Source organism: Pleurodeles waltl, chromosome 3_1 (assembly GCF_031143425.1).
Source record: "Pleurodeles waltl isolate 20211129_DDA chromosome 3_1, aPleWal1.hap1.20221129, whole genome shotgun sequence".
NCBI lineage: Eukaryota > Metazoa > Chordata > Amphibia > Caudata > Salamandridae > Pleurodeles > Pleurodeles waltl.
This window is the reverse complement of record NC_090440.1, coordinates 234,495,476-234,523,017: the sequence shown is the minus strand read 5'-3', so window position 1 is coordinate 234,523,017 and position 27,542 is coordinate 234,495,476. Positions and strand designations below refer to the sequence as shown.

The 27,542-nt window shown below is 42.2% G+C and overlaps 1 protein-coding gene across 1 annotated transcript; it reads left to right on the top strand.

The window, feature by feature from the left end:
* The first annotated feature begins 20 nt into the window (after positions 1-20).
* SFTPC (surfactant protein C) lies at positions 21-27,315 on the top strand. The gene is made up of 6 exons (XM_069222295.1): positions 21-191; positions 4,063-4,206; positions 13,879-14,016; positions 21,030-21,137; positions 23,988-24,135; positions 25,962-27,315. Exons 1-6 carry the CDS (start codon positions 36-38, stop codon positions 26,051-26,053), a joined length of 786 nt encoding a protein of 261 aa, XP_069078396.1. The 5' UTR covers positions 21-35; the 3' UTR covers positions 26,054-27,315.
* Positions 27,316-27,542: the final 227 nt, after the last annotated feature.

Sequence of the window (27,542 nt, the reverse complement as noted above, 5' to 3'; positions counted from 1 at the left end):
TCAAGTAGGTACCCAGCCTCTTGACAAAGCTTTGAATGATTTCCTGGTCAGCCTGCTATAAAAAGGAGTTGTCCAGGGAGAAGGCAGCATCTCTTCCCCAGAAGGCTGACAAGGACCGAGTCCTTCAAACAAGGGAAGAGGCCACCAGGATGGAGACAGGCAGCAAGATCGACTTGGTGGAGTCCCCTCCAGTAAGTTCTTTTCTTCTGTTTTTTAATTTGGGGCACTTTATTTCATAATTTAAAATACAGATTTCCTATATGCGTTTGCGCTTTGAGGGTGAACGCTCCCGCCTGGGTCAAATCTACAGCCCGGGGTCACAGGGGCAGGTGGCATGAGAGCTGCCTCCCTTTGCCTGGTTGCCAACCACAAGCTGTCGACTGCATCGTCGGCACATCTACATTACGTCACAAGCTGTGCATCACTGTACTGCTTGACTCATCTTTTCCAGTCAGCGCATGCGCGGAGTCTTTAATATACACACAAAATGTACCATTTTGCATAGGGCGTTCATGCAGGATGGAAGCAGGCCCAGGACGTGCAAGTTCCCTCGACCCAACACAAGTTTCCCTTCACTTCGCGCCAGAGAGATCTCCCTCACAACCAGAATGAAGAGGCCTCCAAAGAAGCGCAGGCCCCTACAGCTCATGTGGGCCTCAACCCTTCAGAGGGCCCCATTTATTCCAAGGCCAATGAATATCTGCGAGATATACGAAACTCCGAGCCCCCTGATCTGCGGAGGATTATTTTTTTGCAGGGTACGGTGGGGTCATTCTCCCTTATGCCACTGCACTCAGGTGCTAAATCAAGCCCACTTTCTCTAATGTGCCTTTTGCTATTTGGATGTATCTGGAAAAATAGCAAGAGACAGGTGCGCCTTGAGAAGGGCTTTTCCTAAATTATGAGGAGCCCATTCTCTCTCCTCCAAGAGAGGCCGTTACTCCTCTACAGTTCGCCATATTATCCTTTAAATACCAAGGGGCATATTTATACTCCGTTTGCGCCGAATTAGCGTCGTTTTTTTCGACGCAAATTCGGCGCAAAACTAACGCCATATTTATACTTTGGCGTTAGACGCGTCTAGCGCCAAAGTATGAGTAAAGAGCGTCATTTTTTTGCGTGAACGCCTTCCTTGCGTTAATGAGATGCAAGGAAGGCGTTCCCATCTAAAAAAATGACGGCGACGCAAATGCGTCGTATTTATACTCCCGGGCAAAAATCACGCCCGGGAGGTGGCGGGTCAAAAAACCCCGCATTTGCGCCACTATTTAACGCCTGGGTCAGGGTAGGCGTTAAGGGGCCTGTGGGCTCAAAATGAGCCCACAGGTGCCCTCCCCTGCCCCCAGGGACCCCCCCTGCCACCCCTGCCCACCCCAGGAGGACACCCAAGGATGGAGGGACCCACCCCAGGGACATTCAGATAAGTTCAGGTAAGTATAATTTTTTATATTTTTTAATTTTTTTTGTGTGGCATAGGGGGGCCTTATTTGTGCCCCCCTACATGCCACTATGCCCAATGACCATGCCCAGGGGACATAAGTCCCCTGGGCATGGCCATTGGGCAAGGGGGCATGACTCCTGTCTTTACTAAGACAGGAGTCATTTAAATGGCGTCTGGGCGTCGAAAATAATGGCGCAAATCGGGTTGAGGCGATTTTTTTTGCCTCAACCTGACTTGCCCCATTTTAAGACGCCCTAACGCCATTTTCCCCCTACGCCGGCGCTGCCTGGTCTACGTGTTTTTTTTCCACGCACACCAGGCAGCGCCGGTCTGCTTGCGCCGGCTAACGCCATTCCATAAATACGGCGCCCGCATGGCGCTTCAGAATGGCGTTAGACGGCGCTAAATTTTTTGACGCTAAACTGCGTTAGCGCAGTTTAGCGTCAAAAAGTATAAATATGGGCCCTAATTCCTTCATATGAACTGAGGCAATCCGAAATAACGTTTTTATTAACCTGTTTGTCTTGGCTTTCGTCAGTGGATGGTTAAGGAAGAGGAACTTGAAAAGCTGCCTCAGAATTCCGAACCCCGGGCCATATTCACAAAAGTGCCAGTTGGACACTTGCCAGTCTAACCTTGCAGGCTTAGGATCCGAGCAACTCACGGACTTTCTAGGGGTTCATGAAGACTTCTGGGAGAGTTTATGGGAAGCCGTGGTTGGCGCAGATATACAGGAGGACCCACATCCGCAAATGTTAATGCATAAAGAAATGTGACAAGTCTCTATTTCTGCTTTTGGAAATGAAACGCAACCCCCCATTTGCTCTTTTGAACTCATAGTTTTTTGATCAGTAAGGAGAAAATATTTTCTCTTCTGGAAAAGCTTTTCCTCTAAACACCCACCATTCTTTGGGGACTTCTTCTCATCTTTTACCTTTAATAGATTTATATCTTCGACCAGATCCCCGCTGGCAAACATGTGTGAACACTCACAAACTTGCAAGTTTGAAGGTGCCTAACCCCTTTGGCAAGTAAACCCGGCCTGAAAACCCACAACATTCACAGGTGAGGAGATTCACTCACATGGAGAAATCTGCCAGATTGGCCGAATTTTAAGTGTGGCTATAGTCCATTCATGGGTGCAGATTCATGTTTTGTGAGCCACTGACATCAATATGATGGCATTTCATCACGTATTTCTATACATCCTTCTAATGCAAAGATCTTTTATTCAAATTATATTCAGGAAGAGGGTCTCTCCCCTGTGGGACTAAGCGGGCAAAAAGAGAGCAAAAGAAAACTTTTCACTATTTTTCTGCTGCGTTCGCTCGTTCGCTTATTTCTATGTGTCACGTCACAATGATGGTGCTTTGGTTGATGCCAATATTGTCGACCATATGCTCCATGGACTTGAATGGCAAAAGAGCTGCAAAACTGTTGGCCATAATTAGTGTGTCCATAAGTGGAAAGTAAGGCAGCCTTAGGGCACCACCTAATGGTGTCAATAAAGGACTGCAAAAGGCCAGAAATCTGTCTTTTCAGTGAAGGCTGAGTAGTCAACGGAATAACCTTCTTTGCTGCTTGGCGTACTGAAAATCCTTGCATCGTACCCGAAAATGGTCCCATCCTCTCACCTTTTAAAAATCCCATGTCCCAAAAGTCTTGCACATGAGCATTTTCAAAAACATTGTGGATCCACTAAACATTCTATCACTAATAGCTTAACATTTGGGCAGCCTTTAAAGTGCTGTGGATGGATGAGTGAGGTGCTCTAATAATGAACTGCCCTTCAAATCTCAGCTCTACCACTTCACAATAGTCCTCAAACCACTGTGCCTCTTGCATCTGATTTACTTCGGTTGAAATGAGAAAATAAGTTGCTGGTTGCATACATTTAGTAAAATGCAATAAAATAAGTATCTGAACTAATCCAAATCTGCCATAAAGCAATTTGAACCCATTTCCTGTGTACGAGCATCTTAGGGGCTTCAATATCGAGAGCCGTGCTCCAACCCATTCAGGTCTCCGAGGTGAACCTCTGCATTTCAAGAATTAGCAACCATAACCTTCACGCTATGCTACGTGATCAGGTATTACCCAAACCGTCGATCCCACTTCCTGGGCTCTTTTAGGCTGTATTAGAGAAAAAAGAGAAACGTAAGAGAGCAATATTAAAGTGTAGTAGAGAAAAAGGGAAACGTAAGAGAGCAATATTAAAGTGTAGTAGAGAAAAAGGGAAACGTAAGAGAGCAATTTTTATTAGGAACAGGCACTAGGAATTCTCCAATCACTATTGTTAACATGGGAATTGGAGAATAAGCACTCTTCAGTCTGCACTGAGCATTGCTAAATACCTGCTTTCAATTTTGAAAGCAAGACTACTTGTTACATTTCCTTGTGCAAATGCTTTGTAAATTAATATGTAATAAACCACTCACCAGATTAGAAAGGTGATGCGCTTTGTTAAATTTGAAAAAGTTGAAAAATGTATTGTCCTCATTCTTGATCATATTCAAATGGCACAGTCTGACTCAACATTGTTTAAAGACATCAAACATTTACTCTTGGCTGAAGCATTATTTGGTTCTGTTTCTAACACTCTCCCCATGTCTCTTCCCCAGGTTTATTCCATCTCTCCCAAAGGTTGGACACCTGAAAAGAAGAAGAAGTTTCTGATTATCTCTGTGGTAGTCGTTGTTCTCTCTCTGATTCTGGTAGCGGCAATCCTTATTGGAGTCAAAATGACTCAGGACCACACTGAGAAGGTGAGTACTCCAGTTAATCTCCAGTTAGACTTTAAGACCCTCAGAAATAAATTGATATCAGCTTAGTCAGGCTTCCAAGGCAGAAATGCCAAATGCCACCGAAGTCTTCATTGAGAGTGTGGCAGCTATGCATAAAACTCTAGATTTGGCAGGTCCTTGGAGGGTATGCCTCTAGCTTCCCAGCCACTTTGCAGCCTGCCAAAATTAGGGTGGGCTTTCCAGTGCCATGTGCATCAGTTTTATTGTCTGATTCGGCCATGTACACCATGGTTGTTTCAAGGAGAAAAAAATGCAAACAGTTTTCACCCCAATAAAACTCTCAGCACTACTGGCATATCAGTTGTTATTTTACAAAGAAAAAACATAACCATCGAGGTTCGTCTTCAGTAAATACAAAAAGAAATGGCTGATAGGTCCCACATGCCACATGTTTTGCATGCATGCGGTTGACTGTGGTTTTCAGTGAAATTGTTACCGCCGTGGAGGCTGGAGCTGCTTTGACCAAAAAACATAATTTATTGATCAAGCGTAAACCTCTAGATTTGCCATGCTGACCATGGATGAGCCAGCAGTTTGTGCTTCTCTCCCCAAGCTGTTTAGCGGGATAATCCTCAAACTTTGAAACATTATGAGACTAATTTAGAGGTGGACAGAAGTGGGACTTCCACCACCCAGCGATCAGTGGATGTCCTGTGTATCTCAAGAAGCTGCTTCATTTCCAACATTGTAGTCTTTGCTGTCTCTGCCATAAGAAACCATTCCTCCCATCTGTGCTGGTGCCAGGGAAAAACCAACAAATTATCCAGTTATCTAAGACAGTTCAAATAGCACACAGTGTCGTTTGTGTGTGACCCGGAAAGTTCAAGCTTAGGCAGATGGGTAAATGAACAAAATGACCACAATTGTGTGGGAGGACAGCACTTTTTTTGGTGGAAGCACACAACTTCTGCACAATCAAAATATGCACTTCTGGCTCCCAACATGTGAGTGGAGCCAAAGCTCTTCTCTAATAATCCTCACATAACTGTCTAGCGATAGCTGTGTTGGCAAGCCAGATCATGAAAAGTAACAATCACTCACGCAGGGCGAGAACCCATGGCTCATCAGAGACATCGCTCTTTTGCTCTGCTGAAACAAACAAACACATAAAGATCCAGACTCTGCCAATAGCACATCAGCAGATCATCACAGAGAATGCTCAATCGTGTCAGTGAAACAACCATCTGTGACAGTGTCTAGATTTGGCAGCCAGAGTCTGATCCCAGTGCCTTGATATCCCAGTGGTTTGGTGCCCCACCAACACCCTAGTTTTTCATAATAATTCCGATTACCAGAGCTTCAGACCGCAGTCACAGTAATGCCACCCACTTGGCAGTAATTACAACTGTGACAAAGTCGGTTTGCCAATAATATTTTTCTATAGGCTTAGATATATGTCAGTTCCCTTAACATAACTTAAGGTATTGTTTCTTCAAAGATAGACACATAAGCATCCCCCTGAGCAAAGCTTTAGTTCAGCTGATGTCAATAATAAATACATAGAGGGTTTAAATGAAAAGAAAACAATAGTACCAGAAAAAGCGAGCAGTGGAGGAGCAGTCATTCGAAAATTCTCCAGAGAAGGAACAAACACAAGATGAGGAAGGAAAGCCCAGACAGGATAACGAATAAGAAGCAAGCAAATCGGAGTGACAAGGCAATCAGTGGTAAGGAGTGCATGTCCCGTAAACCCACTGTAAACTAACAATATGCCTTACAACAGAGAGCGCATGCACTATCTTAAGCAAGACCTAAAAATATGACTTTTTCCATTTTATGTCCTCATGTTGCTGGCTCCATCTTTTTCCCTGTCCCTCAGCATACTACCTAAACCTCTTTTGCTCTGAATCCTAGTTTCAACCAGAAAGGATGAATTGCTGCCTGCTTCTCTGCTAATTTGTCCAACTAATTTTGCCTCTGCCTTCTGAATTGTTCCACCATTTTCACATGTCCATCTCCTTATGTTTGCCGCCAAGGAAACTCAATCATATAACACAGAAAAGAACAATGCCTAATTTTTGCCCTCCGCTGCTCACTGCGGGTGTACATAGCTCCTAACTTTCTCTGATCCTCACTTTGCTGTACTTTTAACTTTCTCTGACCCAAACCCTAGCCTCTCTACCTCTGTTGCTGCCCCTATCCTTGATGAATAAGTGCCAAATTCTTGTGCATTTAAGTTCAACCGACTGATACTTTTCAGGCAGTGCTGCCTGTGATTGTCATGCCAAGAAAGGCCTACTATCCCAATTGTAAAAAAACACCCTTGCCTTCCCTCGGCAATTACGTTCATTCCCAGGACACCCCTAACAGACAAATTACTCTCCCTTCTGACTCCCCAAGTGGACCAACCTCTCCAAACCTTCTGGTCTACCATTAACCTCAACAGACTGTGCACTGATAACTCCTGCTTCTGCAAACGTCCTGACTCCTTCCCCTACTCAAGAGCTATAAATCCCTAAATGCCCACAAAAGTATTCATGTAAAGGATTCCTTTACATTGGGGACAAATATAGTTTCTTAATTATTTCTTGCACTTAACCATTCATAACAGGCCCATGCACTGTTAGCTTCTGCCTTGTTCCTTTATGCATCCCTGGTCAAATTGTCTTGCCTAAATTTCCGGCTGTCAGCTCACATCCTCTTACTGGCCAACTCACTGTCTTATAAAGAGAAAAAACACTGTAGGGTATCCAGATGAAAAAAACTCCAGAAATGTAATACAATGTTGCTTTTCCTTAAAAGACCTTGGCCAATCCTACCTGCACCACCTGCTTTATACAGTATGAAAAAATCACATAGAATACAGGTGTATCATAAATCAGAGATAGACCAGTACTGAAATAGATATTCATTGGACCAGCAACACGCCTACAAAGTAGTATGCATTATGTACATTGTAAAAACATTCCTCCCCACCCATAAACCACAACTTGTCACCTAGTAGGGCATAGTGTAGAGGCCAAGGAGATCGTAACTGTGTTACTTCCAAAGCTGCTGTGTAATTTAGGAATGAGAGACTGGGCATAGTTGGTAAAAAGGCACTGAGAGGGCTGCTGCATAGATGGAGCAGTTGGGGGGATGTCCCACCGGGCCATGAAGCAGCACAATGGACCATCTGGGTAGTTTCGGTCGTCTCCCACCTCAAAGGTCTTCATCCTGTGCCATGAACCCCTCCAATAGCATGTCCCATTCCATTGATATGGGTTTCTTACGTAGGCTTTTACAGACCTGCCAACTTCACCAAAAATGTCAATGAGAGGAGGGGGCGGAGCATTAGAGGAGGCATAGCTTCGTGCGGAGAAGCACCCAAGAGGCACTTTTGCCCTCACCCTAGCACCAAACCCCCTCCTCAAAAAAACAAGTTTGCTGCGTCTGCTGCCATTGCCCTGGGGTTTTTTCACACTCATTAATGGACATCAGCAGTTAAAAGCCTCAGAAAACGAGCTGACAACCACGGTTTACAATGGTTTTCAGCTTGTTTTCCCTGCTACCTTGTAATATTGACTCATCACTGGTAAACCCTGTGAGGGCAGCCAATATTGTGTGTTGGCAGGTCTGCTCTTTATTCTTCCTGCCTTAAAGCCCCACTTTCCACCTATCCCCAGTGCAGCACGTCCTCTTGCCATTTATCGACCTTTGGGGCTAATGGGGCTTTCCAGCGCCATGTTATTAGTCTTTTTGCTGACAATAGTACTAATCCAGTGGAACACGCCAGCACCTTGGAACATTTGGGCCACGGATACAGTCCCATTATACGCCGGTCCGGTGTATTCCAGTTATTTAGGCCAGTCACTTCCGTTTAACAATGATAGTGGCCTGAACAAGAATAATTCCGATGGTAATTTGCCAGGTTTTAGCAGGGAGGTGACCAGTGCCTTTCTGGTAGTAGGGGGCAGTGAACCCACTTACAGGGAAATCTTATAGAGTTTCTCTGGATGTGGAACTTGACGTGTAGCATAGTTGGAGTAGAATTCCAGTGGCAGTCCATTGCACCACTGTATTTTGTTGTGAGTGAGCTCCTTGAGGGCACCTCATATTTCCCTCGCCACAATGGAAACACCTAGTGCTTCCCTGTCAGTCAGTGGCACACGGGATAGCTTCAGTTAGTTTAAAAATTGTGCTATTTTTATAGGGTTGGGAGGTGGCAGGACTGTGTATAATGCAGTGTAAAAGTCATGGAATGCTGAATTGATCCCAAGTTATATCACTACTGGTACCTGAAGAGGCATGTTTAGCGGTAAGATAGGAGTGGGGGATGAATCTGCTTGGATTAATCGTTAATGGGGTGCCGGACTTATCCACTTCAGTGTGCATTTTATGTGTGTAGGCCCTATAGTCTATTACTCGGAGGCGTTCTAGGAGTTCCGCATATGTTACCCTGGCTTCTTGTGGTGCAGTGACTGCATCAACATTCTCAGCTGCTACTTTCTCAAGGGGGCCCAGTCCATTCTTCTGCTGTGTCAGTGCATGTTGGGTCTCGATCCTAGCTCTCACCACTGTATTAATTGACGTGCCTCGCATTACAACCTTAAATGCCTCCCACCCCATCAACGGGGAAGAGTCCGTACTAGCGTTATCAGAAAGCACATCACCATGGCTGTAACCAGGGTCTCTCTCAACACTGTGCCGGTCATTATGACCCTGGCGGTCTTCAGATTTTTCGGCTGCCTGGCACTACTGGTGGTCCTGATCCGCCAGGGCAGCGCTGCAAGCAGCTCTGCTCTGGGGATTACAAGTCCCCTCTCTGCCAGTTTTTACATGGTGGTAGCACCGCCATGTAAAGGCTGGCGGAGACGAGATGCACTTGACATGGGCAGTGCAGGGGCTCCTATGGCAAGCCCTATTGCACTTTTCACTGTCTGCTTTGCAGACAGTGAAAAGCGTGCCAGGTGCTGGTGCACCCTATGCACCATAACATTGCCGCTGGCTCAATTATGAGCAGGCGTCAATGTTGTAGGCCAGTGGTTCTCAACCTGTGGTCCGGGGCTTGGGGGTCCGCGAAGCCTCCTCAGGGGGTCCGCGACTGCTTGGAAAATAAAATAATATTAACACATTAGGTCCCTAGCTTTCAATAATGACTCAGTGGGGGGGGGAGTCCCCGGAATCCAATACAAATTCACTGGGGGTCCCTGGGCTCAGGTAATGATAAAGTGGGGGTCCACAGAAGTCAAAAGGTTGGGAACCACTGTTGTAGGCTGTGTCCCACTGGGCCAGCAGACAGAAACTCTGTTTCCGCCCTCTGATGCAGCAGGAAACTCTTACTAGAGGCAGCAGGAAGGGGACCGCACTGGCGGTAACCCGACCATGGGAGTTTGGCGGGCAGCTTTTCCACCCGCCAAACTCCTAATGAGGGGCTGTGTCTTCTAATATTCGTGGTTGCAGGCGCCAGGTCAGGAACGGGGCCGGCACTGGGCCCCAAGCTAGTGTTATTTTAGTGATTTATGATCAGATATTGTCTTCTCTAAATATCTGGCATTAGTAATGCTAGCCTGGAGGTATGGGGGTCAAAGAATCTGTCAAGATGGGAATGAAGGTCACGTGGACAGGAGGAAAAAGAGTATTCTCTCATATTCTTGTTACAACTATGCCAGATATCCAAAATACCCCATCCATCAATCCATTACCTCAGCATTCTAGCCTGCTGCTCAGCAGTTGTACTGGGCAGGGGTGGGTGCGAGTGATCCAAGGTCGTGTCCAGCACTGCATTGAAATCCCCCCAGTACCCAAGCATATGTAACCCATTTCATCAGCACAGTTGACAGATGAGCTAAGAAGGTGTCTTGTTTGGTACTGGGTGCGTATATACAGCCAAACACTTTCGGCTCCCCGTCCAGAGTGACTTGAAGTAATGCATAGCGGTCCTATGTGTCAATCTTTGAGACAAGGACTGTGAATGGGGCCCCATCGCTATATAAATATATCTCGAGAAAGCAGAGTAGAATGTGTGGAAAAGCTGACCTCTCCATATTTTTTGTAGATTCTGGGCTGCCACAAGGTTTGTTTCCTGTAAGAATGTAATCTGAGCCTGGCGTCAATGCAATTGCACCAGTTTTCTATGTCTCTTGTGCATTAACCCCAAGCCCCTCACATTCCAAGTGACAATATTATAATTTCTCAATACAGATGACATTGTTGGCGTAGTAAGACAGTGGTAACAAACCCCACCCCGCACATTGCCATTTACTCCTGCCAATACATCAGGTGACTTTTTGAAACCATAAAAAAAAAAACATATCCCTGATACTCAGTCCAGCAAAGCTTAGTCGTTCAACCAAACCTAAAAACAACCATAAACAGATTGAACATAGTAAACCATTTGCCTTCGCTAATAGGGCATGCAGTATCAGCCCCAGAAAGGGGACTGCCTCTAAGCAGTGCGTCCATGTCACCAACTATGGGCCATCCAGACTCGGGACCTCAAGAATAGCATTTATAGATGGTCAGGCTATATCAACAGAAAGGAGCGAGATACAACATGGATCAAATTATTGCTAGGAACAAGCATTGTTACCATGCCAGAGAATTTTACATTTTTGTTGTTCTTTTGTTTATTACATTTTTCTTTCTTTTAGCAAACTATAGGGCATATTTACGAGCCCCTTGCGCCGCCATTGCGTCACTTTTTGAACCTTGAAATCATTTCTGTGAGGTCATGCAAAGCCACTTTGCGTGGCTTTGAATGGCCTCATAGCTATGGAATAAGGCAAGGCAGTGCAAATCACTGCGTTACCATATTCTGCGCTAGGCGTTCCATGTGCATTGCGGTAGATGTTCCCATGCAACACCCATGAATTTTGACGCATATCCAGATTTACAAGATCTTGCAAACCTGGGGACACGGCAAAACATTACGCATCCGCAGGGGAGGCGTAACAAGGACAAATATCTTTATTTCTCCTCATTTTTTCCTCTTTTTTGTGTGCTTCATTCTGCAGCACACATAGAAACAGGAAACAGCCTCCCAGGATTGTTTTTGTGCAGGAAGGTGCACCTTCCTGCACAAAAACAATCCTGCTTACAACGCAGACACCCTTGCACTATGGTGTAAGAGTGCCTGCGTTATCACTAGGCGGCCAAAACAGCACCTTCCTGGCGGCCAAGACCTGGAACTCCCTCCCCACCAGCCTCAGGACCACCCAGGACCACTCCGCTTTCCGGAGACTCCTAAAGACTTGGCTGTTCGACCAGCGATAACCCCCCCTTTCCCCCCTAGCGCCTTGAGACCCGCACGGGTGAGTAGCGCGCTTTATAAATGTTAATGATTTGATTTTGATTTAGAAAAGAACAGGAATGCGTATTATGCCATAGGTACAGCACATTCCTGCCCTTTCCTTTTGACACAGGGGAGCGCAACAAGGTGACTTGCGCCAAAAACCCATAAATATGGACCTAAATTTGAGAGTGTTACTGTTTCTTGACTTTAATGCTGTTTGGTCCTGCAGTGAAACTTAACATACACTTTTCCATGAAAAAGAGCTATCGCTTGGTGCACGTTCATATCCTGCTTTCCCTCCTGTAATAATTCAAGATCTCACATTGTTGTTCATTGGTTGGACACAAAGACTTGTACGTCTAGCAGTTACCTTTTTAGCATTAAGGAAGTCATTTCTTTATCATATTTGATGCAGAAATTGTTTTCTTACTTTTAAAAAGCATTTTTAAAATATTTGCTCGGATCATCACTGAGTTTTGTCCGTAATTCACGTTTTTTTTTTATTGTGGAGTTTGATCTAGGTACCCTAGCCAACGGGGCTGCAACAGCACTTAAGGCACTCTGTAAAGAAAGAGGGATTCCCTTGAGCATAGATGGAACCAGAGCTACTTATGGCTCTGAAAGCCTAGGAAAAGCTGGCACAGCCCAGAACACATCCATGGAGGAGAATCAGGAATAAGAGAGGTGAAAGATTCCCTACATCCTTTACATCATCTCCAGGTTTACTCACTGTGTCAGCTCACAGATTGTTACTCTCTGAGCAGGAAGTCTGTGCATGGAGGATAAGGACAGGAAATCAGAGTGAAAGAGAGAATCTGCAGTTGGCTTCTATGACTCTGTAGGAGAAGAAAGTAAATGTTTGCCAAGGACTGTAGTTAAGGAGGCCTCATGGAAGATTTCAACTAATTTAGCGAATTAATATTGATACTATGTTGTTCCTTGGCACCTTTTTACATTTTAACTTCAAAAATTCATTACACTTGACAGCCGTATCAAAATTTTACAATTTTAGAGTTGTTTCACTTGGTAAAATCTCCCTCGGTTTGGGTAATTTATTGTTTGATCAGCTGACTTTAACAATGCATTTTCTTAGCGTCCTACAACTTTAGTTTAGTCGTTCAATCTACACCCATCTATCTAAAGAAGACAGTTGACCAATTTAAGAAACTAAGACTGTTTACCCTGGTTTTGGGGAAGCTTGGTCTAGTGCATTCACAGATTATTTGTGGTGGTGAGTGGGTGGGAAGCACCCAAAGTGAAATGGATTTTCAAATATTGAATGGTTACTCAGAGCAAAATCGTCTGACCAGTTTCATCCCAAATCATCATGAAGTCAGATTACTCCAAATCTCAAAGCTTTTTTGGCAAACTATTAAATCTTTAGAGCAGCAAAAATTAATTATGTATATATTGTCCTTTTATCTTCACCCCATCCAATGGCTTGCCATTTTTCGGGAAGAAAAGCGTGAGGTATTTGTTGCAAGATTCATTGATCCCAGTTGGAGGCACTTTGAGATTCTCAACAACCTGAGACATTTGCAGCAGCACCAAATGCTTTGCTGGCTGTGCATACATCTCGTCCATGTGTTTCATGAGCGATAATGTTGACCAGAGATGGGAACATGGTGATGTATTATCTCCCCTATTGTTACTTTGTATTTAAGATTGTAGCAGGCCCTCAGTGTTGCTACATTGCACATGTGGCATTTTGTACTACTTATGATATGGTCAACTGACACCAAAAGTTGACAGTTTCAACTGACACTGAAGGTCACTTTATGCCCAGTGTCTACTGCCTGTTTTAATGTGATTGAGGCTGCATTCAATACCCTTTTCTGTTCTCAATCAGCTTTAGGGCAATGTGGCTGTAATCAGAAAACTGTGAAACCCTAGGAATGTGGAAACGTTCAGTAAGAGATTTGTCATGAATGAAATACAAGGTCCGGGTGTGTGGCGCTGCTGTAGTAGGTATAACACACCTAAACTAGGTGACCAGAGGCAACTAAAGTGTCTAAAAAAACAACCAATTCGTCCACTCGTGCATCCAGGAAAGAAGAAAAAGCAGCAAGAAATAGTCTACCCAAGTGGATACATTTCCAGTTTGCATGCAAAAGACTCATCTTTATTACCGTGTCCTTTATGATGTTGAAAAGTTGTAATTGCTTGTGAAAAAGTTCTAAACTCATTTGGTGAAAGTTCCACAGTTTCTACGTTTTCAAAAGTCATAGCTAAATTTTGAAACAAATTTGTGCATTTTTGTAAAATATTTCACGGTACCGCTTGCAGTCCTGGCTATACAACTTTATTCATACATTAATTCACTAAGCTTACGACTTATCATAATTATCATAGTAATTTCACAAAGAGAAATATTTGCTTAACTTAAACATTTACCTTAAATAGGTACTTTATAATTTCAGATTTTTCAGATGACTGTTAAAAACCCAGATGGCAGCGAGTCCCAACAGATGGCCACAGTCAACAAGCAGGAAAACGTGGTGACATTTTACGTAACTGGGAAAAACTCCTCGTCAACCATTCTTTACGACTACTCCAACGTAAGTCCAGGGGCCGGGTGGTGGTTAGTGTAAGAAGGGAGAAGGATGAACACAGTCGCGGCTCGCGGCTTGCAGAAGGGGAGGGTGGCGCAGGGGGGCAAGGAATAAAAATTAAATGAATAAAAACAAAAATAAACACTTAAAATTTTAACTAAACAATATCAAGAAGTCCAATTCTTAAATATAAGTCTATTTATATCTTCTGTTTATTCTTCTTTTCTTTAAAAATAGGACACATTCATAGTGGAAACAACCAATGCGTTTCGTCCTTAAGACAGGACTTCTTCAGGGCTATTAGTTCAAATCAATTTCAATCCGCCATATTGAGGGAGATTATCACATTGTGGACGAAGTGTTAATTACATTCAATATCAGCACCTCTGATGCAGATTCGCCTCGTTACCAGTTGGCTACTAGGCAGACTGGGAGCCTGTACATGCACTCTCTAGCCCGGCAACTGTGTTACTGGGCTGTAGAAAGCCTACTGCGCATGTGTCTTTGGCCGGCCCGAGGCGGCTGGCCAAACATACATGCGCACTAGGGGGGAGTGCTGTGCACTTCCCCACACTGCTAGTCACCCCCGTGGCCACCCCTTTACAAGAAAACGACAATAAACACGGTTTATTATTGTTTTCTTGTAAATGTTTTACATCTGACGCTATCCAGGAGTGGCTCTGCCCTAATGGAGGAGCCGCTCCTGAATAAACAACAAAAGCCTATAGCTTTCCCTCAAGTATGGAGATGTTTATGGCGGTGAGGGTCTAAAAAACACACAACTACTTTGTAACAGGTAGATTGTTTCTTTAATTCAGGCCTCAAATGATTACAGCAGCTCTGTAAACAGAATCTCTTCTGTTGACTTAATGGGAAACATCACTTACAAAGCAGCAAATACAATACGATGCATTTGCCACAATGCCTTTACCATGTATGGTTTTACCATTAATATACCTTTACCATGCATGGCTTTACAAATAATTTCATTGTAAACGCATGAATGGTAAAGGTATATGAGTGGTAAAGGTTTTAAAGGTAAGTATTAAGTGGTTTGAACTTATACATAGGTGTATATATATGGTTTTGAGGGTGTTTTGGGGGTGGTGAGGGCATTTTTAGGTTTTAGGGTGATATGGGTTTTAGGTTGGTAAGGGTTTTTTTAGGTGTTAGGGTGGGTATGGACTTTGGGGTGGTAAGGGCATTTTTAGGTTGTAGGGTGGTATGGCTTTTGGGGTCGTAAGGGCATTTTTAGGTTTTAGGCTGGGTATGGGTTTTGGGGTGGCAAGGAAATTTTTAGATTTTAGGGTGGGTAAGGGTTTTGGGGTGGTAAGGGCTTTGTTAGGTTTTAGGGTGAATATGGGTTTTTGTTTGGTAAGTGGTGTTTATGATGGGTATGGGACTTTGGGTGGTAAGGGCATGTTTAGGGTAAGTATGGGTTTTAGGGTGGTAAGGGCATTTTTAGGTTTTAGGGTAGGTATGGGTTTGGCATGGTAAGGGCATTTTTAGGTTTTAGGGTGGGGATGGGTTTTGGGGTGGTAAGGGAATTTTTAAGTTTTAGGGTGGGGATGGGTTTTGGAGTGGTAAGGACATTTTTAGGTTTTAGGGTAGGCAAGGGGTGTTTAGGGTGGGGATGGGATTTTGGGTGGTACGGGCATTTTTAGGGTGGGATTTTGGTGGGTATGTTTTTTTGGGTGGTTAAGGGCATTTTTAGGATGGGTAGGTTTTTGGGTGAAAAGTTGTGTGTTTGTGTGTATATATATATATATACATATATATATATATATTATACTTACACATTTTTGTGGTAAAGGCAAGGCATATGTGTGATAAAAAATGTTGTTGTAAGTGCATGCATGGTAATGACGCATGTGTTGTACTTACTGCTTTGTAAAGGCATGCATGGTAAGTAGATGCGTTGTTCCATCATACAACTGACTAAATTGTTGCATTCTGGCTATTTGCTGTCATACCATGCACAGTGGTATTGGGATTTAGTGGGTGTTCACTAGCACATTAGTTGGAATGAGAGCCAACATAGTCATGATGAATCCTCAGCTCCCAGCTCTAAATTGCCCACAAATAGCCAGGCAGATTGAGGCAGTGTTCCCCAAATTCAAAACCAAAATAAAATATTGGGCAATGTACACTAGAAAATGATTGCCCTTAACGTCCTTAGTCATCGGGGGGCATCACTATCACTGACCATTTTTCAGTCACCTTGGCAGAGGATGACACTGCTCTCTGACTCACTCTTCAAGCTCTAGGTCGAGGCCACTGTACCTCTCACACTCATAAATTAACTACGCTGGTGGCATGAAGTTATGAAGTTATGAAGTTATAGATTGGTATGGCTAGTCTTAGTTTCCATGATTTCATAGAGAAGGCATTTCTTGTTTTCTTTACAACTTTTTAGCTTTGGGTCATTTGACAAATCTGCACAAAACTTTCCAGAAAAAGTTCATCCAGTTTGGGTCTCTGATACAGAAAAATCGGCTGAATAGAATTACAGAGAGCTTGAAACAAAGTTAGGACTTTACTCAAGGAGTGTTCTTTTCTTGTTTTTGGTGTAAACGTTAAAAAATAAAAGCCCTCATTAGAAAAGGAAGCCTCAGGCTCATGTTGTCCATTTTCAGTCCACATTACCAAATTTTGATCGGGGAAGTAGTTATTACAGAGTCCAGAATAAAATATATAGCTGGGCTACCGGCCAAGACCTGCGGCGAACCCATGCTATTCATGTTTTAAGGCTGTGTGCAGTGGGGGTTGACAGTCACCACTTTATTATTTTAAAACTTTGCTAACGTTCGTAGAATAATGTGAACAGCAGTATCATGGGTGATTCCATCAGTGATGTCATCAATGATGTCATTTGAACTGCTATCAGTGATGTCATAAATGATGTCATTTAACAAGTCGAGTGATGTAATATGTAAGCCCGTAAGCAGTGCATGAAGGGTATGAAAGTTATGGTTAATGTGTGGAAAAATAAGAGGCATATTTGAGTGTTTTTTGGCTTTGCTTTCTAACCATAACTGCACATTGACAGTGTTTTTTCAGTGTATATGTATATATCTATATTTATCGAGCTATATATATATATATATATATATATATACATATATAGAGAGAGAGATAGATATTTAAAATGCGATCGGCTCTAGGTCTCAGATCATTCTCCTGATTCATCACTTTGGAGGTTACAGTCCAGCTTCCTTAGTGGGTACCAAACCAGCCTGATTAGCGGGTGGCAGGCTGGGCATTTAGCAGCGCCTCTGAGATGGAGTCTAGGACAAAAAGTCAGTTGTGATATGTTGGCTGTCCGATCACAAGTGAGGGTAGGGAGTGTGATAAGGCAGTAATTGATTTTACATGTCTCTTTCCTCTCCCTTTTGATATGCAACAGAATTAGTGGTCACATTGTCTGTCTGGGCGGCAGGAATGGCGCTCAGCAGTTAAATGAAGTTCAGATTCAATAAGGGCATGGTGGCTGTCTGTGATAGCCAAAGACCTCTCAACATAGTTGGTGTGGTGGAGCCACCTATTCTGGCTGCACAGTCAGACATTTTCCTCACATTCATCTTTCTACCTATTGTTTTTCAAATATGGTGCCTAAAATATCTAATCTATATATGTAAATCTGACTGTACTGATTACAATTGTAAGGCACATGACAACTACATTTAATTTGAAGGTATTGAATCACCATACAACTACTTTGCAATGAGTGATTTTTAGATTGTGGAATATATTTTCCCTAAAACAAACCCACAACCCAGATCCAATTTCCTAGGTGTTTTGAATTACCTCTTTAAAAAGTTTTGAAACCTGGCTGATCAGTTTAATGTTGACAACAAATGTAAAGCAATGGAGTCATAGAAGAAGATGATGAAGTACAATTATGCTTCTTCTGGTTAAAAACCACTACACAAGACAACAGTTGAGTTTTTCATCTTAACTAACTGAACTTCAAACTGTGATATTCAGAGGATAATTTACCAAAAACACAAGGGGGCAGATTTACTAAGGTCTTGCATTGCCCTTGTGTCAGGCAAGGTGATGCAAGGCAATGGCAACCCATAAGTGGGATTTACTAAGCTGCACAAAGCCACCTTGAGTGTTTCTGCGTAGCTTAGTAAAGCGAGGCAGTGCATTTCACTGACTTGCAGCAGGGAGGCACTTCATGGGTGGTGTGGGGGAGTTCACAATCCCAGATTTACAAAGGTCAACAAACCTGGAATTGCACCAAAAAGTGTCCCTTCCTGCATGAAACAATCCTGCTTGTAAGCATGGATGTCATTTAGGGGTCCCCACGGGTTGCAACTGCAACCCCCGGCTTGACCTTTGCCACCCCTAACACTGCCTTTACGACCCCTGGCCTCAGAGGTGGCAAATTCAGCACCAGGAACACAGAGGAGGCTCCTCCTAACCGACGTCCATTAGGACTCCACTCTCTTTATTTTCTGTATTTTGTTTTCTTAAGTACACTAATAGTGAATATATATATATTATTCACTATTAGTGTAATAAAAATCGAATACAGTTAGCTGGAATATGCCCTTCCACTGCAGCTGAGGTAAGTAAAAATGCTTTTAAATGTATGCTGTGTGCGTGCTTGCAGGTGAGAGTCTGTTTATGTGAGAGAGACTATGTAAGTGTGAATTTGTGTGTATGTGTAAGTTTGCGTGTGTGAGTGGAGGTGAAAGGGTGTATGATGTCACTTCTGGTGCCCCTGGCATTTCAGCAAATTGATGCTCATGCTTGTAAGGCAGGCACTGTTGCACCATGGTGCAAAGGAGGAGAGAGAAACAATATGCAGTATCTTAGTAGTTATGGTGCATTTCTGCTCTCTCCCTTTCACACAATGCAGCACAACAAGTTGTCTTGATGTTGCGTGAAATATTGGTAAATCTGCCCCAAAGTTTAGAAACATTCTACTGTTGCAGATCTTTCCATAACACCTAAATGTGACATATATGGCCATTATTTCTCAAAAACTTCCATGATAGTGGGACAGTTATTTCTCAATCTATTGCACACAAAAATGCACTGTTTTGTGGTTCCACAAGATTGTATTTTAAAGCTGGACAGTACTATCACTAAACTGGTTGGTGAGAATACCTTTTCAAAAATATCCCATTAACCCGTCCTCTCCTTTCGTGTATCATAAGTGAAATGGGGAATTTATGATCCTGACGTATGTGAATTAATTATATGAAACCTCACAATTTATGGACTAATAAGTAAGAACCCCTATAACACTACTCAATTGGCTTTACTTACTGAAACCATTAAAAATAATACTACATTCATAGTTGTCTCTTTCAATATTAGGGGTACTGTGATATTTAATCTCACCTCTAAGTTTATTAAAGCATTTGCAATTGCATCTGCACATCAATAGTAGGTCAGAGGCATTGAATTTAGTGTATATGTTATGGATTGCAGACATAACCATAGGTTGTTAATTGTAGTGGTTGTTTTTGTTTTAATTTGGAAAGTGACTCCACTTTAATTGCGCTTTGTGTAAGTGGACATCTGAGGTGTTTTTATACTACATTTAGGGTTTTCAGTGAAAAAATGATATACATGTATATTTATTTATATAGGTGTTTCACTAATGACCGAGCTGACAAAAATCTCTGGAATGCACCTCTCAGTTCAAGAAGACATTTATTATTATTTCACCACAAGGTTACAAAAAAGGAGGTTAGCATGTTTTAAGCACACGTTTAAAAATAGTTGCAGTAATGAAAGGAAAACATACCAAAATGATTCTCAACTGCAATGCACACAGCAAATATATGTAGTTATATTATATGATAATTGCAAAGCAAATAATGAAGTAAAATTTCATCACCGTAGGGCCATCCAAGTTCTTCATTTTTCTCATGCCAGCAAGATGATGACCCCATTTGACTGCTAGAAAGAGATTACCACTCTCACAGGACAAATATCAGGCATCCGATGTCAAGAATCCTGATTGAGGTCACTCTCCCTCTCGCTGTTGCACTGGGTCTTTTATATCTGTTAAAGAACCAAAAGGAGCTTTCTGGAAAAAAAACCTCATTTAGCAATTCAAAACATGCTGGCTAGTTTACGTCTGCTTTGAAAATAACACGTTGGGATTTGGCCACAATCCCAAGATGCTAAATCAAAACAAGGCCGTTCCCTGCCGTCTGAGTACATCCTTATCAACCAAAGCCCTTGGTGAGAAAAAGCACGAAAACCAGCACAGTTTACAATGTGGAAAAATACAAACACATTCAACATGGCAGTGTCTTATGCTATGATAAAGTTAATAGGCAGCTAAACGGAATACAAAATGTAGTCTGCAACTGGTGAACACTGGACAGCTAAATCGGGTGCAAAGTGGTGCAACACAAAGTCAGTGGTCAAAAATACATATTTCACTACAATAGGGAAAGAGAGATACATATGCTTATATATCTATGTGTAATATATTTACATATTGATAGTGCTATATATTAATATAGCTATAAAGGATGGGTAGGTGTAGAGGATACATAGGATATACAAACATATCCACAGGTGATGTACGGATGAAGGATTTTTGTATACCTTGCCAGAAAACCAACAGTAAATTGAAAAGCTTTTCTAGATTAAACAATAAGTTACACAAGGCTATTTAGAAACAAAAGGCCTTCTATGAATAGGTTTTATGAAAAAGCAAACACTGGTCATCTTTGAAATGTAAAATTTACAATTTTGGTGAAATTGTTTCTCTGTGTATATAAATGTATTCTATAAAAATATTCTCTAAGAAATCACATAAAATCGAATTATCAGTGCCCTGTAATGAGAAAGACCCACACTTAATTACTGTCATGGACATCAATAACAAAAACAATAGATATACCTACTCTTCCTCAGTTGAGTACCTACCTGTGTGAACTAATCCTAACTTGTAGTTTATGTATTGTAGAGGTATCAGAAGTATAAAAACCGCCCTAAGAAGTCATCATGTCTTATCACAATGTTCCCTTTACTTCTTACAGAGCCTGATCTGTGTCCGCATGAACTCTGAGGTCTGCTACCTCACCAAAATGAGCAAGAGCAACATCCCCAGCCTAGATTCTATTAGCAAGAGCTTTCAAGACCTGCAGGTGAGTACTGTAGCTTAAATACCTACACATGGATGATGCATCTCTCAAGGAGCTAGTAATGTACCTTTTAGGTGCTGTAAAAGCTTTGGAATCTGAGCCTGTATTTCAGCTGCACACTGTGAATGATCTACCTATTTTAAATTGCTAAAACTAAGGGCCTTATTGATAATGTTACATTTTGTATAGAAGTAGCAGGTGCCAGATGAAAAATTGTAATAACTGAACACAAGATGTGTGCTTCCTTCCAAATACATAGTATAGCAGAGCATCAACGATTAATCTAGGGTAGAATGCCCAAATACGAGGAAAAAAGGGTGTCATGACTACCCTGTTTTTAATTCTGTGCCTTTACTGATCTATCATCTGAACATGCAGAACATCTGTTCTTAGGGCTGATATCTCAAGTAAGGTAAAGCAATGAGGTCTAACTCAGTACAGGCACGTCAAAGATTATGCACTTAGCCACAAGTACATTGTGGGAGATTGCAGATGGAAAATGTTTTTTTAAAGGTAACCAAATAGCATGGATGTCAAGTTGTAGCACCCATGGAGGCTCCTTTGCTACCTCTGTCAAACCACTTGCTACCTAAGGCTTCGGGGCTCAGGAAGACTGCAGCAGGAACAGAAAGTAAATGGGCTCTGTGAACACTGTGAAAATAGGAGGCTGTTCAGGGTCTGAGGGTGAGACAAAGTGTTAAGCCTGTGGTACGAGCAGGGGTGGTCAAAGGATGAACGGTCACTTCCACTATCCCTAGTATTTTGATGAATTAATGCCCATGCCATACAGGAGAGTTGGGTAGTGGGGTAGTAGGTATCAGTCAAATCTGATGATCATAGAATGACTAAACAGTCTAAGAAGGTCATGGGAAGAACAAAGGGAATGGTATAGTGCTAATGAGAAACCTGGTGTTAAAGGAGAAAACGGTATTTTATAATACCATTGTAAACATCACTAAAAAGACCAGATGTGAATCAGTGGCATAGCAAAGGTGCCTTGAGTCCTAATGCAAGCAAAGAAATGGAACAATCTTCTCCTAGTTGGGGAGTAGAAGAAATCCATAATTAGGATGGCTTTCCAGCTTACAATATGCCCTTGCAGCTTACAGTTTGTTAGGTGACAGCATCAAAAGGACATCTCCCTTGTCCTACCAAATGTAAGTGAAATCATCTGCACCGAGTCATTGTTTTGATAGAGACATTCTAAAGGGGACTTCATCTCGTACCCAAAGTGGAAACTGAACCGGAGTTATAGCTTCCACCTTATGAATGTGTGCATTTGGGGTCTTGGAAGCAGGCAGAGGTACAAAGACCATTGCAGGCATTACACAAATGCTATTTTTTTGTTTTGTGAACAGCTCAGTGTCCCATCAAGAGATAGGCACTGTTTCTTTTTAGTGTCAGCATTCAGTGAATGTGAACGCAGGGATGGGTATCTTCTGCTCCTCACAAGGAGAAATTAACATAGAGTAAACAGCAGGTGTATGGAAACAAAAGCTGCCTCTGAGTGAGCGGTTTACGTGTCTAAACTGATAGGATGCTGGATGATGATAGCAGTAACCAAGCAGAGAGAGGAAGAGCTGAAAGGGAGACTTCTGATTGTGTAGTTAAGGGCAAACTACTGTTGGATAGGCTAGCAACTAGTTGTGAAGTAATAAGCAGGTACTGAACATCAATAGCCCCTCCACACAGAGAAGAGGTAAACAATGATCAAACAACTTGAGGCAGGAATCCCCTCTACAGTTGTTAATATTTGTCCCAACCTAAATGACCACCTTGAAGATGGACTATTATTGAACGTAATGTCTTATTGGCTGAATCACTCAATTCCAAAACTAGACATCTGCTGCTTAAATAACATCCATGAAACACAGAGAGGATCTGAATGGGCAACACAAGAAAGGATCAAGAGGGAGACCGAAGTAGTATGCTTTAGAAGTAGAGGGTGGCAGAGTACCCTATCCCTAAAAGTCCCTTACATACTGGCAAGAATTATATTTCCTTTGTACATTGAATTACAAAATGGTATAACAGTTATGGCCAATCCAAAAGCAGTAGTAATAAAATGACTTTAAAAGAGGGGGTACGCCTAACTTATCAATTCCTGATGACAAGCAAACCCCATCAGAGTGAAGTCGCAGGAGTCCGTAACCATCAGAGTCTTTAAAAATACTTCAACTGACATATGGAAAGAAGTTATTGGGGTATGTTTAATACCTAGAAATGAGGTCAATTCAGGAAAAGAACTGAGAATGGAAGAACTGGTGGATGAATGATAGCAACACAAGGTGGAAGGGCTTAATCCAGGGGGTTGTGCAAACGGCGTGCTCCATTGTGTTTCCATTTTCTGCTGTAGATACTTCAGGGGATGATAACGTGACATACAAAGGTACCGTAGACCAAGCCAGGAGCGTGCTTTGTTTAGATTGTTGGGCTTCTACTGGGGATTAGGCCATGATCTGACTGAGTGCAGCATAACTGAGACTTCCTTCTCAAAGGAAAGACCATCATGAAACCTTTACCATTTCTACTATCACCAAAAATTAGACAAGGCCAAGTTTACACATTGAGATGCATTGAAAGTAGCGCTGGAGAACATGCTGTTGTGATCTCCTTCTGTAATAGATGCTTGTTTTGTGGAGTGAGTGATTTGGTGGTTTTGTTTTATTGTTGTTGTCTACCTCAAATTCCACAACCACAAAAAGAAGAAAAGGAGACGTAATTGCTAGGAAATGATAAAGTACGTTGGAATGATAATAATGTTATGCGGTTTTTTAAAACTTAATATGTCCTACATGCCCTTTTCCATTTCCCCGCTTCCCTCCAACACTCTGCCTTCATCGGTGCAACCAGTCCACATCTGCTGGGAGCGCAGGCTCGGAGGCAGCCACCCTCTCCTACACCGTGCAGAAAGAGCCGGTGGCAGACCGCTCAGTTTTGGGGACCAGCATCAATGTGCTCTGCAGCAAAGTGCCCATCCAGTGGGCACTGGAAAGCACAGGTAACGGTGATCTTTTTTCATTGCAGCTTGTGCTCTGTTGTGTTACTTGGTGTTAGTATGTTATGTTATGTTAATTATTTTTAGTGTAGCTTATCACCTGGTTGTGTATGAATTGGACTGAGGGTGTTGAGAGTCAGCCCAGGAGCATCAGTTGAAGAGCCAGGGCTTTATCTTGTTGAGGAGTTCAATGAGGAGTAGGCCCTGAAGTGTAGAGGGAGGTCATTCCAGGTCTTGGGTGTGATGTAGGAGAGTGAAGGCGATTGTTAACGTATGTGGGTCCAAGGTTGTGCAGTGCCTTGTGTTTGATATGAGGAGTTTGAATTATCAGCATTTATAACTGGGGAGCCAGTGATGTTCTCTAAAACATGGTGGGTTCATCATGGGGGGTCGAGGATGAGACCTCCTGTGGCATTCTTAGTGGTCTGGAGTTGGTGGAGGATATGGTTGGGAATTCTGGTGTACAGTGTGTTGCTGTGAGTCTAATCTGTTTGTGGCGAGGGCTTGAATGACAGTGTGTCTGGTGTTCTGGGGTAGCCAAGAAACAATATTTACCATTTGATACTCTGGACCACCACCTTTCAGCATGTGTTAGCTATATGTAGGCATTGAATGTGAGAACCAGTGCATACAATGGCAACAAGAAAAATAATGATGTTTTTTCAGTATGTTGTGGAATATATTTGAATTAAGATGTGCAAACTATAAAAAGATCTGGTACTGCAATTACACTGGTAGGGTTTACGTATCATGGCTTATAATGTCAGTACTGGATGGTGTGTTTTTGGGGGGGTGCACCTTGGCATTTGTAGGTGGACATCATATTAATGTTCAGGTACAAATGCTAGGACAACAAATAGCCAAGATTTTACAACTCCATTTTGCAAACTTCACAACTATTTGTATCTCCAAACACTGTCAGGTGTGTTTGCAGATATGCATATTGTTTGGTTGCTTGAGACCATGCACGATCTCCATATTATGCTCGATGAACTTACTTATGCTACGTTTCGAGCTATGCTGAGAGCAAAATTCCCTGTGGAAGTTTAAATCAAAAGGAGCACTTTTGAGATTCCCTCACTTACACCTTCGCCACATCACCAATTGTCACCACCTTTGACAGGTTTTTAGTTGTTAAAGCATTTTTTTAAAGTTTCATGCAACTCTTTTAAGGGGGCAAAGGTGTAAGTTGCCCAAATATTGTTTCATTCTTACTAAGCTTTAAAAAAAAGTTAACCGCTTGTTGTGGACTTCTGTTGTTAACTGGAGGTAACATGGTTGAGCTTCAGTTGGGCCAACTCATACGAGATTGAAAAATACTCTACAATGAAATTGGGCCATAACAATACCAGCTAAGTTGTCAGCATGCATGATTGATACATATACCCTATAGATCCCGCATAGCTAGAAACAGTAAAATTGCTAGTTGGCCCACACATTTGTGCCACAGTTTGTCTCAATGTGCCACTAATTCATGGCACTTATGTTTATTGTGGGGCTGCCTCCAAATAGGGCTGCAATTCAGAACACTAGCGCTTTATATTAAAGAGAAGCCCTTTGATGTTACACTAAATGGACCACTTAACTCAAATTTTAATTCAGTGCAAATCTCCTAAGTACAAAGTTGAGTGTGCACAAGGGACATACACAATGACCAGTTCACAGCAACCTCTACTCATGGTCAATGGTATAGCACACTATACAAGTGTCTTAAATGTCAAATAAACCACTGTACATCTATTTGTGCCAATTATTTGAAAGACGTATATGTGATGCAATATGGAAACCATTATTACTTATTGGTTTATGAGTATTTCATGTCTTTGCAGGTTCTCAGTCACGAGCATTCTGCTTTCATGTGTACATCTGCTACAAAACTTGGCGTGGTCGTCTCTGCGGATATTACTACAGATGCAGATAAAGCGTATCAGATTTGCTCCTTCTTTACTGTCAATTTGTTTGGTGAGCAGCTTATAGTGATCTACCAATTAATCCAATTGAAAAAATCTTGGGAAAAAGACACGTCTTGAGACGTAAGCACTTTTTGCATGAGGCAATATTGCTAGAAGGTTGTGGAAGGACGTTTGACTATGGAAAGATCATCAGTCCAAGACATCTAAGTTTTCAAGATTGAATCAGACCAACCTTTCTTCAGTGACCTGTATCCGCATGGTAGCTGGCCTCTTTTGTACACAGCCTCCAACCTATATTAAGAAACTGGAAAATATAAATCCTTCCTGGACATGTCTACATTATATATCTAGAGGAATTTAATATTAATATCTGTACATTTCGTCTTCCACCTCCACTTTGGAAAACCGTGTATTTCTCAACAAAGAGAGAAGTAGTAAAGCTATTCTTTGATGGTGATGGGGCACGTCATTCCTGTCGTGAAACACGTACAAAATGGGTCCCCCTAATAGTAGATAGGTCCCAAGAGAACACAAGAAAAAGCATAAAAGAATAAAATCCCAGAAAAGCTATCCTGCAAACCAAATGAAGCTAGAGAGCAAAGCATCATCTAAAGATAGGCGCCTAGTGTCAATGAAGAATGCATCATTGATCACGCTGTACTTTTCCTAGTCATTCCCATGACCCCCTTAAATGTCTCTGACTGAACTTCTTGAGCCTTGGTTTCACAACTCATAAATGCCAAAACCTAAATACTCAGGAATATGTAGTTTTAGTTTTTCAGCAGAACACACTTATGGCTGCAGACCTTCCTAATGTTCTTCAAGCCTCACACGCTGAGATCTGAACCTATAAATGGTTTCATGTCAGTAGGCATAAATCTTACACTTTACGATTTTGGGGATAAAAGCTTCAAGATCAGGATAGGCCCTGAGCACCCTTCCTGCTCTTTTAAAGTCTCACCCTGGTACACCCTGTAATTTGGAGCACTGGAGTTGTTCTGATAAGTAATGAATTCCATGTAATAGAACAGACCTAAGGACTGAGTGTGGCTGCATATGTAAAGGCTTGTGTTACTGCAGTTCTTATTGATTCCTTGCTTCTCTGTAATGATAATTTTATCAAGATGGTTGCGAGATTTGTGAACTGGATGCTTCATCACCGTATACTACTGTCTTTAATTATAGATTTGAGTGATTTCACCACAGTCATCTTAGATTCATGTTTTCTTCGATCATAATTGTTAAATAAAGAAACACTTTTTGGTGATCATTTTTGAGTATATTGATACATACCTAGATGTATTATATGATGTAAACTGTGATTTGCTTCATAATATTTGAGAAGTTGTATGGTGCGGATGAAGAATCTACACAATATGACTGATCTTCTGGACATAGTCAGAATAACCCTGTTGGTTGCTCAGCTAAAGCAGGTTATATGGTTTTAGCCGAGTCATATAACGTACACCTGTCAGTCACCAGGATAGTTGTTGGGTG

Coding starts and splice junctions, on each gene's coding strand:
- SFTPC (XM_069222295.1), top strand. CDS start 36: ATGATTTCCTGGTCAGCCTGCTATAAAAAGGAGTTGTCCAGGGAGAAG. Junction 192..4,062: donor ACTTGGTGGAGTCCCCTCCA/GTAAGTTCTTTT, acceptor TCTCTTCCCCAG/GTTTATTCCATCTCTCCCAA. Junction 14,017..21,029: donor TTCTTTACGACTACTCCAAC/GTAAGTCCAGGG, acceptor TACTTCTTACAG/AGCCTGATCTGTGTCCGCAT.